This window comes from Chrysemys picta, chromosome 3, assembly GCF_011386835.1.
Source record: "Chrysemys picta bellii isolate R12L10 chromosome 3, ASM1138683v2, whole genome shotgun sequence".
In the NCBI taxonomy this organism is placed as follows: Eukaryota; Metazoa; Chordata; order Testudines; family Emydidae; genus Chrysemys; species Chrysemys picta.
The window spans coordinates 119,689,199-119,704,247 of record NC_088793.1 but is presented as its reverse complement, the minus strand read 5'-3'; the positions used below and the strand labels follow the sequence as shown (position 1 = coordinate 119,704,247).

The window sequence follows — 15,049 nt, the reverse complement described above, 5'->3', positions numbered from 1 at the left end:
TACACTGCATTTGATGCAATCTGGTACATTCTTTAAAAAGGGGGGGAAAGTGACCCAAACCAAAATATACTCTCTAAACAGACTGGACACACATCAATAAAAGAAGTACATGACAGAGGCTTAGCATGCCAAAGCCCTGACTTCCAGCTACTAATCAAAGAATTTAGTTCTTTTAAACAGGAAAGTATAAAAATGAGCACTTAGCTGGAGGAACTGAAAGGCACAAGAACAAAGCAGCAACTTTAAAGCATCAAGCTGCTTAAACTAGAAAATATGTGAAAATTGAAGCACTGAACAGCAGCCCTTAAGAGGAGCTTGCAGTTCTATCCGTGGGAAGAGAAGAACTGAAGAATCGGTGTTACCAGCCATTAGAATGGTAAATGATCCAATCACTCAGACCTTTGAGCTGTTCAAGTAGCTGTTATCTACCAGTAGCATGAGACTCACAGAGTGAGACTCTGTTATAGTTGGGGTGAAAAATCATTGTGAATATGGGTGAAATTAAATAATTTCACAGTCTGACTCTACTCTGGAAAGTGACTATTTACAAAATGGCACCTCCTTACATAGCAGACCCATTCCCTGTGTAAATCCAGAATCACATCTGTTGAAATGAATGATGAAGACAAGTTTTTACTGCCATTCACTCCTGCTAGCCTCGCTGAGCCAAAACAGATAAGAGAAAATGATCTAAATAGTTTCCCTTCTTGTGTATCATCAACAGAATTGCTTACCAAGTTCTAATCGCAGGGCCATTTGCTCAACCCCCTTATCTTCTAATTGTGCTCTCAATTACACTTGTGAGCAGAACTGAGCAGAATACCCAGGAATGCATAGAGCTACATAGAGAGGAGACTGTTACCTCACTATTCTGTGACATGAGGCCTCCTCACATGCAGCCCAAAATACCCATGTCTACCAAGAGACAATACAGTGAGGATCAAAGTTGCCACCAGAATAAGGTTCTTCTGAGTTTTTCTGAGAGAGATAGCTAGTTAACCACAGGCTTTTCCTTTACAGGCCATCTCTGAAGCATTCTTAGCCTTAATTTCTGGTTTTGATATGTATAAAAGCTTTTGATCCATTAGTAGTTTCCCTCATTTTATCTTCCTCTTTTCTAACTGAGAATCACTGGGTGAAATCCTGGCCTCACAGAAGTCAATTAAAGGTTTGCCATTATCTCTTGGGAAGTGTTGGGTAAAGAAGAAAAAGAAAAGGCTGTGATTCCTTTTACCTTGATTGTTGGTATAAAGGCAGTGGTGAGGTATGAGCAGAGCCGAGGAGGCAGAGTCAGTTTGCTGATATCCTTGTCATCCCGCAGAGAGCTAGCGATGGTCTGCTGGCATAGGAGCTGCAGGCTGGAGACCCTGTGCTCTACTCTGACAACATAGAGTGCAGGGCCGGAAGCCATGAGCAGGCGTGAGTCCCTGTGGCCCCAGCAAATGGAGATTATGGGACGCTGTGAGAAAGGAAGATTGCACAATTTAACACAAGAGGCATTTTCTCCCAGACACCTGTGCAGCAAGACATATGTTCTGTAGTGCCAGTTTAATCTAGCACCAGCAGCATTAGCAAAGGCCTTCAAAAACAAGTTAAAATAAACATAACTGTGCATTATGTTACTGCCCTCAAAGGGGGCTTGTATACAGTAACATTGAGCATTTATTTTCGGTAACAATACTTCGCATTTATATAGCATTATTCAGCCATAATCTGCAAAGCTCTTTACACAAGTGGGTAAAGCATTCTTCACCCCATTTCACAGATGAGGAAGGTGAGGCCCCAAGTGGTAAGTCACTCCTTCAGAATCACTCACTGCATCAATAGCTGAAACAGGAACAGGACTCAGGTCTTTGGATTCCCTGTTCAGCACCCTGTGTGCTACCAGACTACCTTGTAAGACTTTTACAAAGATTTAATCAAACTTCACAACACCCAGAGTTACCTGGTAAGTGGTATAACTCACATTTTCAGCTTGGAAAACAGACACTGAGAAGTTAAGCAACTCACCTAAGGGCACTCAGTGAATCAGTGGCACAGCTGTGATTAGCACACAGGAATTCCTGCCCAAACTGAAGTCATTACCCCAAACTGAAGTCATTACCCCAAACTGAAGTCATTACCCCATGCTGCCTCCCCAGGATACATTTCCAGATGAAAATAAAATCTAAAGCACTATCATAAACAAACTGCACTTATTGCCCTTTACTCACCCATTTGTTTGTGGTGCTAACTGTCCAAATTCATATCAATAAAACACAAGAATAAAGAGTTAGAGAAGACTGGATTGAAGAAGGTAAGCCCCTGAAAGGTACAGCAAAAACCAGATCAGGCCATCCTTTGCACTTCCTCAACACAAGGACATGAAAGGCTCACATGGGGAAATGTAGAACAAATAAAAGGAACCAGTTTTCAGATAGTATATCATCTGGCTGTGAAATTAATTCATGTAGCTGGATTAAAAAATAAATAGACCGTATACTTTTATAACCACCAGCTTTTATAGTTATCTGTACTAAGGATAACCTCGTGCTTCAGGGTGTAAACTGATCCCCATTTGTCAAATTTTCCTACACACCCCTTTGAGCTTTCTCCCACACTGCTCCTTATGCAATGAAGGGGCTCCCCAGAAACATCTGCAAAGCCACTACACTCTATCCTCCTTGCAAGTCACCTCTATCCCAATGCCTCCAAAACACTCTAGTTTACATGCCTGCCAGGCAGGTGTATTGGGACAACTGCTTCCTGTGCTTCTCATAATCAACTCACTTATCTGTGCTCTCGCCATGTTTGCTGTACCGACCTCTCCTCTCTCCTCTTAGGGCTTGTTTACACTAACATTTAGTTGGCAGCAAGATGGGGTGTAAATCTACCCTGTGCTAGCCTGCTGTGCACTAAGCATCCGTATGGATCTGCTGCCGTGCGCTAAAAGTTCCCCAGTTTGCTTTGATCTACTCCCATTTCGAAGCACTGTGCACTTAGCACCATGGAGTCTTGATTCCGGATTGGGGCCTGTAGGTGCTCACACAATACAAACAAACAACAGGGGTGAGAAAGAAATTGTTTTCTTTGGAAATAACATTGCACAAGAGACTATAGTGAGTGCATTGTAGAGGGTTATCCCTTTCTCTGAAGCACCAGCTCCTGGGCCACTGCTGGGCACAATCCTGGTCTTGATGGACTAGGTCCTAATCCCAGAAATGTCTAGGTTAGAAGTGTTCTTTAGGTAAAGAATGAACAGAATTTACTGAAAGGCTAGGTATACTTTAAAGTGGTCACTTAAAAATATCTTCAACTTCTAGCCAAAACACACTGAACAAGAATTGAGCATGCAGAAGGCAAGCAGCAACAGAGAATTAGTAATCAGGAACATGAAGTCTCCATCTGAAAGATTTCATAGTGTAGATATCTGGGTTAGATCTGCTAAGAAGAAAATATTAATCTAGCCTAGAAGAAAGACTTTTCCTTGAGTTACAACTTCAGAATGTTTAAAAAGGAGAAACTGGGGCAAGATGATTTTAGGTGAATGACAGACAACAAGTGCAGCTGCTTCACATCACCTCAATGCTTACCGTCAAGATAAAGGGGAGGATGAAGCAACTTTCTAAAAGAGAGGATTTTCCCTGCTGTGCCATCTCACCCTGGTTTTAAATTTAAAGGAAAATATTGGTTTTAAGATGGGAGGATTACGATGAAGTACATCCAGACACCACACACACACTCCTGCAGAGGTATCAACCTTCAGGCTGACTGCTATGCAAATGGGAAACTGCAACAGGGGAACATGACTATTTTCATAATGACCACTAAAGGCACTTTGTAGTGGACAATGGCACTTGTAAGCCAGTGGGCTAGCTTGCCTTTATTATATTCACTGCTTTGCATTCTATTCCCATTGGCCTGTATCCTGTAAGACATTAGCTTCAGCAAGTTAGCATAAGGCTTGAGGCCTATGAACTTTGCATAGATAAACGGCCCAACGAAAAACCCCAAGTATTTGGGGAGGTGAAAATCGAGTTTATGGGAATGCTCTGACCACGGGTACATGATTCATCCACAGAAGTGTCCTGGAAACGAACTGACGTACATAACAGGTACATGGGATACATTTAAGACTAGTCTGCTTGGGATTGATTATTTGTTTTATTAGAATAGGTTTAGAGATTTATATTAGAGTATATTTTGGCTGCAGCGCAAGAGACCTACAGGCTACATCCTGTATGTTGAGCTAGGGCAAAGTTAGCATGCATATGTTTGGGACCTTTCACCTAGATAGAGGATGATGAGCTAAAGCATAAGTTCCATTTATGGCTGCAACCTTTGCCATAGATAGTGTGACAGACTCAGCCCAGAAGGATATAAGAGTAGTGGAAGGCAGGTATATCTGCTCGGAACGAACAGGTCCCTGTTCCTGGATAGCCAAACAAAAGCTACTCCAGGCCACTCGAGACACCTGATGCCAATTTAACCAGTTAAGGTCGTTAGACTAATGCCGGCACCTGACCTCAATTAACTGTGTTGTATTTGCCTAGTTTATCGATAAGAATATCATGTGACCTTATCAAATGCCTTACTAAAGTCTAGGTGTACCACATCCACCGCTTCTCCCTTATCCACAAGACTCGTTATCCTATCAAAGAAAGCTATCAGATTGGTATGACATGATTTGTTCTTCACAAATCCATGCTGGCTGTTCCCTATCACCTTACCACCTTCCAAGTGTTTGCAGATGATTTCCTTAATTACTTGCTCCATTATCTTCCCTGGCTTCAACCCAGAAGGTTGAGGGGGAAGCTGTTCTAGATTTGATTTTAAGACACAGGGAGGAACTCATTGAGAATTTGAAAGTGGAAGGCAACTTGGGTGAAAATGATCATGAAATCATAGAGTTCACAATTCTAAGGAAGGGTAGAAGGGAGTACAGCATAATAGAGTCAATGGATTTCAGGAAGGCAAATTTTGGTAAGCTCAGAGAGCTGATAGGTAAAGTCCCATGGGAAACAAGACTGAGGGAAAAACAACTGAGGAGAGTTGGCAGTATATCAAAGGGACACTATTAAGGGCCCAAAAGCAAGCTATTCTGCTGGGTAGGAAAGATAGAAAATGTGGCAAAAGACCAGCTTGGCTTAACCACGAGATCTTGCATGATCTAAAAAATAAAAAGGAGTCATATAAAAAATGGAAACTAGGACAAATTACAAAGGATGAATATAGGCAAACAACACAGGAATGCAGGGGCAAGATTAGAAAAGCAAAGGCACAAAATGAGCTCAAACTAGTAGAGGGTGGTCCAGGGTTCCCCTCTTCCCCCCATGCTCTACAGAGATCCCCTTGAGAGGGGAAGCAGACTTTGGTCCACAATGTGCCTACTGAGCTCTAAGGAGCAGCAGAGACTGTGGGTATTCCACCTTCCCACTTCCCATACTGGCCTGTGATGAACGTAGCTCAATAAGCTGTGACCTTTGCTGCTGTACTGAGAAAGGGAGGTCCAGGGGGGAGGGATAGCTCAGTGGTTTGAGCATTGGCCTGCTAAACCCAAGGTTGTGAGTTCAATCCTTGAGGGGGCCATTTAGGGAACTGGGGTAAAAATCTGTCTGGGGATTGGTCCTGCTTTGAGCAGGGGGTTGGACTAGATGACCTCCTGAGGTCCCTTCCAACCCTGACACTCTATGATAACAAGGGCCTCAGTGAGCTTCTGAGGCCACTAAATCCGCCTGGAAGCACAGGACCCACCAATACAGGCTCGGAGCAATAGCTAAAGGATGCACTGAGCAGGTTGGCACAGGGGCTTTCCTAAATTCATACCCTTTTAAACTTAACAGGTACACCACAACTTGGGAAGAATCAAAATAACCGGTTAGGACAGAAATAACAAATGTGATATCTAACCACAAAAGGGCCATGGTAATGAACTGACGTATATAATAATAAGTTTAGATCATTGATATACTAATCAATAGGAAAAAGACACTCCAACATTAGTAAGGTGAGGAAATACAAATAAGGAAAAGGGGAAAAATCCCTTACTGAATATGCATCAAACATAGAGGTATCAGCCAACATATTATAAAAGTGGCATAGCAGCCTAGAGGCAGTAAGAGAAGGAGATATAGTCCTTGGGAGGTGCCGGGATGATGGCCACTGGTGATGAGGGGGAAGGGGATGGTGATGAGGAAGATGATGGCTTACATTTCAGGTTGTTCTACAGGAGATGGTGTGATTATATGGATGGGCAGATGTACATTCTGTAGTATCTCCATCTATCTTACTAAGTTGGGCTGTTTGTGACTGTGCTAAATGTATTAATAAACTATATTTGTAAATATAAGAGTTCCTATAGTGTGAGTTGCAACTGTGCACATCGGGGTTCCCAACTATATAATAATTGAAATAATACTGGGCCTGATCTTGAGACAAGAACCTGTCAACCCTCAAAGTGATAACTGGGGATTCTTAAGTAATCAATATAATTAATACATAATCTAAAGATTGGGCAACACACTTAAAAGAACTGAGAAATCCCTGAAGTATCATCAACAACAGCATAAACACACACTTTGGAGATTTTGTCTGTTCTAAATTATGTTTAATTGTAGGTACTTTTTTAAAAGTAGGAAACCCATTGACAGTAGATTCTACATAAAATCATGAGACTGGAAGGGACCTCGAGAGGTCATCTAGTCCAGTCCCCTGCACTCATAGTAGGACTAAGTATTATCCCATGGCAGAATCTAGCCTTGGGTCACTACCAGCAAGAATCTCCCTTGTAGTCCCTTTTGGTCATTCATCGGTTGCTCATCAGCCAGAACCAACCTCCACCCTGTGTTGAGGGCACCTGGGACCTGGCTCCGTAGGTCAGGGGTTAGAGCCTGGGTCTTGTAAACCAGGAGGGTGCAGCAGGGTTGGGAACTCAGAACTGGCCAATGCAGCTCATAAAATAGGGAGGACTGGACAGGGAAAGGGCGAGGCCAGGGCACATGGGGATGTGCTGATTCATGCTGTGGAGCCCTGGAGAGGACAGGGGCAGAAGTGCCCCTATTTTCTCCAAGGGATGAATCCCACTGTGGGTACAGCTTCCCCTGGCAGTACAGCTGGTCTAACTACACGTCTTTCTACATGCTGGATGAATCAACATGTTACTCCTGGGGGAATTCTGCATAAAAACATTAAAAACTCTGCACCAAAAAATTTTAAATTCTATGCACCATATTTTAAAATTCTGCATATTTTATATTGTGTTATTTTGACAAATAACACTGGTCTACAATTTTTGAGAAGTCGTCTGCTTCAGAGATAAAATGTGCTATTTATTATGTATTTTGATGTGCTGAATTCAAATATGACAATTAAAACAACTGATTGGCTACTGTTTCTAAGATATTTAAGTTTTTATATTTTATGTCTATGTATATTGTGTAGATAGTAGAGTTTTAATCATAAATTGTAAACCTAGGTCTTTTCATGTGTTTATGGTTGCTTTACATGATAATATTTCACCTGTCCTGTTTATGTAACACTTTAAAAATCAGCAAAAGGGTTATATAAATAAAATTTATTATGAAACAAAGGGCAAAAAACTATTATGTACATAGTTTAGTCCCATTCAGTGTCTACTCGGCGCTTCTTGGCTTGTCTCTTGTATTCATTAAATGGAGCATCTCTTGTCACTGTCCAGCAATAGTCTGCAAGCATTGACGGGCTCCATTTGCCCTGATAGCGTTTCTCCATTGTTGCAATGTCCTGGTGAAATCGCTCGCCGTGCTCGTCGCTCACTGCTCCGCAGTTCGGTGGAAAAAAATCTAGATGAGAGTGCAAAAAATGTATTTTTAGTGACATGTTGTAACCAAGGCTTTTGTATGCTTTGAGGAGGTTTTCCACCAACAACCTGTAGTTGTCTGCCTTGTTGTTTCCAAGAAAATTTATTGCCACTAACCGGAAGGCTTTCCATGCCGTTTTTTCCTTGCCACGCAGTGCATGGTCAAATGCATCATCTCGAAGAAGTTCACAAATCTGAGGACCAACAAAGACACCTTCTTTTATCTTAGCTTCACTTAACCTTGGAAATTTTCCACGGAGGTACTTGAAAGCTGCTTGTGTTTTGTCAATGGCCTTGATGTGGAAGGGTGGTAACAAAATCTTCCTTGATTCAACAAGTGGTGGATGCTGAACACTTTTCCTCCCAGGCTCCAATGACTGTCGGAGTGGCCAAGCTTTCTTGATGTAGTGGGAATCTCTTGCACGACTATCCCATTCGCAGAGAAAACAGCAGTACTTTGTGTATCCAGTCTGCAGACCAAGCAAGAGAGCAACAAATCGCCACAAAGCTGCCACTGATGTTGGTCATAGTTTATGCACCTCAAAAGTTGTTTCATGTTGTCATAGGTTTCCTTCATATGGACTGCATGACCAACTGGAATTGATGGCAAAACATTGCCATTATGCAGTAAAACAGCTTTAAGACTTGTCTTCAATGAATCAATGAACAGTTTCCATTCATCTGGACCATGAACGACGTTGAGGGCTGCCATCACACCATCGATGTTGTTGCAGGCTACAAGATCACCTTCCATGAAGAAGAATGGGACAAGATCCTTTTGATGGTCACGGAACATGGAAACCCTAACATCACCTGCCCGGAGATTCCACTGCTGTAGTCTGGAGCCCAACAGCTCTGCCTTACTCTTGGGTAGTTCCAAATCCCTGACAAGGTCATTCAGTTCACCTTGTGTTATGAGGTGTGGTTCAGAGGAGGAGGATGGGAGAAAATGTGGGTCCTGTGACATTGATGGTTCAGGACCAGAAGTTTCATCCTCTTCCTCGTCTGACTCAAGTGAGAATGATTCTGGTGCATCAGGAACCGGCAGTCCTTCTCTGGGGGGTACTGGGCGTATAGCTGATGGAATGTCTGGATAATGCACAGTCCACTTTTTCTTCTTTGACACACCTTTCCCAACTGGAGGCACCATGCAGAAGTAACAATTGCTGGTATGATCTGTTGGCTCTCTCCAAATCATTGGCACCGCAAAAGGCATAGATTTCCTTTTCCTGTTCAACCACTGGCGAAGATTTGTTGCACAAGTGTTGCAGCATATGTGTGGGGCCCACCTCTTGTCCTGATCTCCAATTTTGCAGCCAAAATAAAGGTGATAGGCTTTCTTAACTATAGTGGTTATACTGCGCTTTTGTGATGCAAAAGTCACTTCACCACAAACATAGCAGAAGTTATCTGCACTGTTCACACAAGTACGAGGCATCTCCGCTCACTTTGGCTAAACAGAAATGTGTCCCTTTGCAAAATCAAACACTGACAAATAAGAGAGCACGACACTGTATGATTTCTAGAGCTGATATAGAGCAATTTGTTCAGCAGAGTGATGTAAGCTTCGTTATGATTGCATCATCCATGACTTCTAGGAATAACATGATGCAATTCATATCATGTATGATGCAATACCAGCTTCATTTTGCATCATTCATTGTTTTGCCTAAAAAGCAAGTACTGTCCAAACCCAGTCATAGATTTATTCATAGATCCAATCAAAGATGTATTTTAGTTATTTCTGGTTTAAATTGAGATCCCTTCCCTTTATAACTCACTTATCCTCCGCCTTTCCCAAGTCAAGGGTCGTATATACTGACCCAATAGCATATCTTGAAAACTAGAGCCAATCAACAATTTTAAGCATAATTTTCATTCTCAGTGACCCAGAATTAGTAAAGTTTGACCACATTTATTTCAGAAGCATTTTGGCTGTAGAGCAGTGTAATCACTCCAATTTCTATTATTTTGGTAATTTATTTCAAAATACCTGTCAACAAGTATGTCAACAATACAGACAATGGGGGGGAAAAAGATCCCCCCCAGGAGTACAGAGTTAAAGAAAACCCTACAACAACCCAGTTCTAGTTTGGGGGTGCTAGAGGTGGCTGCGTGGGGCCCCCCAGACCTCAAAGACCCACAGTCCCATTCCCCCATAGCCCAGCCGTGGGGTCCCCCCCTGGCCCAGATACCTGCAGTCCCTTTCCCCCCCCAGAGCCCAGCTGCAGGGCACCCCCCAGTCCAGACACCTGCACCCCTCCTCACTCCAGCCATGGGGCACCACCCCGTCCCAGATACCTGCATTCCCCTCATCCCACAGCCTTTACTCCCCCCAGCTTCTTTACAGTCCTGCCAGGTGATGCGGTGCGGCCCTGCCTTTCCACACCCTTTGCCAGAACCAGGTCTCCCAGGCGCTCCCCCATCCCCCAGCCAGATGAGGCTCAAGCCAGGCAGCTGGAGCACGCAGAGCCTCCATTCCCACCGGGCTGGGCACTCTGCAAGCTGAGCTCTGCAGAGTCCAGTGGACCTTAGGGGCGACCAGCAGCTCTGCAGCACCAATTCTACAAGGGAAACATGAAATTCTGCACAGAACATTAATTCTTCACAAATTCTGCATTGCACAGTGGCGCAGAATTCCTCCAGGAGTAAGATGTGTATATAATAGAGAGAGAAGAAATACACAATTGCGTGGTATAGCACTGGGGTTTTATCAACACATGAGTAGGATGGACACATTATTCATGACTTTTGAAGCCATGAGTGGCACCTCTGGCAGGAAGGTGGCGTGGGCAATACAAGGTGGGAAGTTAGGAGGGCATGAGTTCTAGTCATGGGTCTGCCACTGACTCACTGTGTGGCCTGGTGCAGTTTCAGTCTCAATTTCCCAACTTTAATTTTGTTGTTTCCTAACTTTTACATGCTTGACTTGACTACATTTTCCAATGTAGTTTTTGTGTATGTGATGTTTATAAATATACAGATGTGCAGGTATGTACACACACACACAAATATGTATATGTACATTATATTCTATTCAAATCACAGCGCTTACCCGCTCCCGTTGCTATCTCTAGGTATTCCCTCTATCATATAAAATGGCTTAGCACAGTTTCCTCCCACAGATATTACATCTTTTTATCTCAACATTTTCTATGCCATCAGCCAATCTTCATGCTGGTATCGATTTGTCTTTTGCTTATGGATACTGCAGAAATGCTTTACTGGCATTTTCTTCAGGACAGCACTGCAGTAGGACAATTCTACAGCGTTCTTCATATGTAACATCCAGCATCACTTCACACAAGGTGAAGGACTATAGGGATTCAAAGTGAGGTACAGTAAAAAAAAAAAATCATTATTACAGACAAGACAAAAAAAAAAAAAAAAAACCAACTGCCAGATGTGGCCTGACCTTTAAATGCATTGATCAGAATAGCATTTCTCAATAGCTGCCCCTCACACGCTTCCTCCCTGAACTGTGAAGATGTGGATCGATTACTGCAGCAAGTCAATTATCAACCTGCCACAGTGCTCTATCCAAATTCTGCGGTGTGAAGTAGCTGGCCTGAGATGTCCTTGCTTCTCATAAAGCATTCCATTTATTTAGGGCAGTTCCAATAAAAAAAGGGGGGGAAATGCTGTTTATAACCATACCACTTTATATACATTCTATTACACTTTATAAGGAATGTGCAAGCAGATCTACTATAGAGTGTTTAACATGAGTGGACATTTGTTTTTTGCTGGGAGCAGGGAAATGCAGCCACAAATTCTGGTACTTTCATTTCCATTTTTATTAGGGCTGTCAAGAGATTAAAAAAATTAATTGCACGATTAATCGCACTGTTAAACAATAATAAATACCATTTATTTAAATATTTTTGGATGTTTTCTACATTTTCAAATATATGGATTTCAATTACAACACAATACAAAGTGTACTGTGCTCACTTTCTATTTATTTTAATACAAATATTTGCACTGTAAAAAAAACAAAAATAGTATATTTCAATCACCTAATACAAGCACTGTAGTGCAATCTCTTTATCATGAAAGTTGAACTTACAAATGTTGAATTATGTACAAAAAAACTCCTACTTCAGCCAATCGCTCAAACAAACAATTTTGTTTACATTTGCCGGAGATAATGGTGCCCGCTTTTTGTTTACAGTGTCACTTGAAAGTGAGAACAGGCGTTCGCATGGCACTGTTGTAACCAGTGTCACAAGATATTTACGTGCCAGATGCTAAAGATTCATATGTCCCTTCATACTTCAACCACCATTCCAGGGGACATGCATCCATGTTGATGACAGGTTCTGCTCGATAACAATCCAAAACAGAGCGGACCGATGCAGAATGTGGGTGTATAAGAGCAGGGGACATACAATTCTCCCCCAGGAAATCAGTCACAAATTTAATTAACACACTATTTTTTTTTTAAACGATCATCAGCAGCATGGAAGCATGTCCTCCAGAATGGTGGCTGAAGCATGAGGGGGTATACGAATGTTTAGCATATCTGGCATGTAAATACCTTGCAACACTGGCTACAAAAGTGCCATGTGAATGACTGTTCTCACTTTCAAGTGACATTGTAAATAAGAAGCAGGCAGCAGTATCTCCCATAAATGTGAACCAACTTGTTTGTCTTAGCAATTGGCTGAACAAGAATTAGGACTGAGTGGACCTGTAGGCTCTAAAGTTTTACATAACTGCACTAAAAAAAAATGTAACAAAAAAAAATCTACATTTGTAAGTTACACTTTCACAATAGAGATTGCATTACAGTACTTGTATGAGGTGAATTGAAAAATACTATTTCTTTTATCATTTTTACAGTGCAAATATTTGTAATCAAAAATAATAAAAAGTGAGCACAGTACACTTTGTATTCTGTGTTGTAATAGAAATCAATATATTTGAAAATACAGAAAAACATCCAAAAATATTTAATACATTTAAATAGGTATTCTATTGTTTAACAGTGCGATTAATCACGATTAAGTTTTTTAATCGCAGTTAATTTTTTTTAGTTAATCGTGTGAGTTAACTGCGATTAATTGACAGCCCTAATTTTTATCATACAAAATGCCAGCAGATTTTATAAGGATCCCATTAGAAAATATAAACACCTGAATGAATCCCAAGGATCAAATACAAACACACCAGAAAAAGTTTAATTTCTATACAAATAAAAAGGCTTTTAGGGCTAAGCAATGCTAATTTTAAACACAGTACACCGAAGGGCAATTATTGAGATGTTTTACACAAGAAGCACACTGAGTGCAAACACAGATTCAAAACTTGGGTAACAATGAGCTAGATTGTTTCAGAAACAGAAAGGGGGATAGAGACTCTAGTATGTCTCTGTGGCTACATGCATCCCAGCTGGGAATGTCCTTGCTTATATTACAGCAGTGTGCTGGACTGGATACTCCTAATTAAGTTAGCTTCCTGTGCTACTTTTTCTTATTTGACTCATTCTTCCCCCTGCCAGGGGACCGGTATAATTAGGCTTGGAAGGATTAGATTTTTATTGGTAAATGTTGGTCAACATCCATTTCACTGCACACACACAAACTGATAAAAAAAATATTTCCATCCATTACACTCTAAATCTGCAGACAAAAAAAGAAAGAAAAATGCTGGTTGAGAACTTCTTGGAGTTTGATTTAAGGGTATTTACTTTGTATATTTTGACATGTGATGTTGACAATTTATATTTAACCGTTCTAAAGCTTTAACTTGGTGAATCAACTTCTACAATCATTAAATAATGTCTGACCTTCCCCTCATAATTTCCCACAACTGTGAAAATTGAAATTGACAAAAATGCTAAAAATAAACAGATAGTATCCACTGAAATCATTAAAAAATAAAAATCAAATTCTGCCAAGTCTAAATATAATATACAAACCTCTCACCCCATTCACACAGTTCAGTCAATCTGAATTTAGTGAAAGTCATATGCTCCTTATTGATTTCCCATGTGCTCAGAAATCCTGTGCACTAAGGCCTGCTCACTGTCTGAACCAATACCTTGCCTACTGAGACTGGAAGCTCCACTAGTTGTGAAATACAGTATCCATGAAAATTAGATTCTGGGGAGGAAGTCTCACTGCCGGACATGAACCAATGAGATGGGTTTTGGCATTGATAAGTACGCAGGATTTCAAATCTTCCAGCAATGAGCACCTAGTTATAAAGGAGAATCTGTCTGACTAATGAATGATGATATGTTTAAGTACAACTGAAAAGAAACTAAACAACATTTTGCTTGCTAATTCTCTCCTTCACTTAAGAAAGGTTGAAGTTTTACAGACACAAGTTCATCTCCTAGATCTCTTTTTTCTTTCTTTCTTTCTTAAAAAAAAAGAGAGGAGGGATGGCCCAGTGGCTATGGTACTAGCCTGAGACTTAGGGTACATCTACACTACAGGGGGGAGTCGATTTAAGATACGCAAATTCAGCTACGTGAATAGCGTAGCTGAATTCGACGTAACGCAGCCGACTTACCCCGCTGTGAGGACGGCGGCAAAATCGACTTCTGCGGCTTTCTGTCGACGGCGCTTACTCCCACCTCCGCTGGTGGAGTAAGAGCGTCGATTCGGGGATCGATTGTCGCGTCCCAACGGGACGCGATAAATCGATCCCCGAGAGGTCGATTTCTACCCGCCGATTCAGGCGGGTAGTGTAGACCTAGCCTTAGAAAACATGGATTCAAGTCCTTGCTCTGCTCCAGGCTTCGTGTGTGACAAGTCACATAGCCTCTCTGCCTCAGTTAATTTACTGGCGTGTTGTGAGGATAAATGCATGAGTGACTGAGAGACACGCTGATACCACAGTGATGGGGACATATAAGATTTTTCAAACTGCAGAACTGACAGTTTGCTGTTTGTTTCTTAGTTATTTCAGCTCAAAGTTTCCATAATAAAGCATCTTTTCACACCTCAATCCAGCTGAAATACATCAGTTTTAACTGAACGAGTCTTTTCCAACACAAGATATGAGTCTTTCCCATATTGCTCAATGTGGTATTGGAGGTTGTCCAAGTTTGAGAACCACAGTACTAAATGGCTATATTTTGATTAATGAATTAACCAGAAAAAGAAGAGCCAACTTCTGAGCCTAATCTTGCTCCCATTAAGGTCTGTACGAGTTCTATCACGGATTTTAACAGGAGCAGGAGCAAACCCAGTATTTATAGATGCAACCTATAGCTTTTCA

General features: G+C 41.5%; 1 protein-coding gene across 8 annotated transcripts in view; it reads right to left on the bottom strand.

Annotated features, from left to right (window-relative positions):
* Positions 1-15,049, bottom strand: part of TULP4 (TUB like protein 4) — a 265,339-nt gene that overhangs the window by 27,549 nt on the left and 222,741 nt on the right. For all 8 annotated transcript variants that reach the window (XR_010599732.1, XR_010599733.1, XM_065588891.1 and 5 more), the window contains one exon: positions 1,235-1,459. Coding sequence is in view for 6 of the 8 variants with exons in the window: in XM_065588891.1 (XP_065444963.1) it covers positions 1,235-1,459 (225 nt within the window). In the remaining 2 variants the exon portion in view is untranslated. The remainder of the gene's footprint in view (positions 1-1,234; positions 1,460-15,049) is intronic.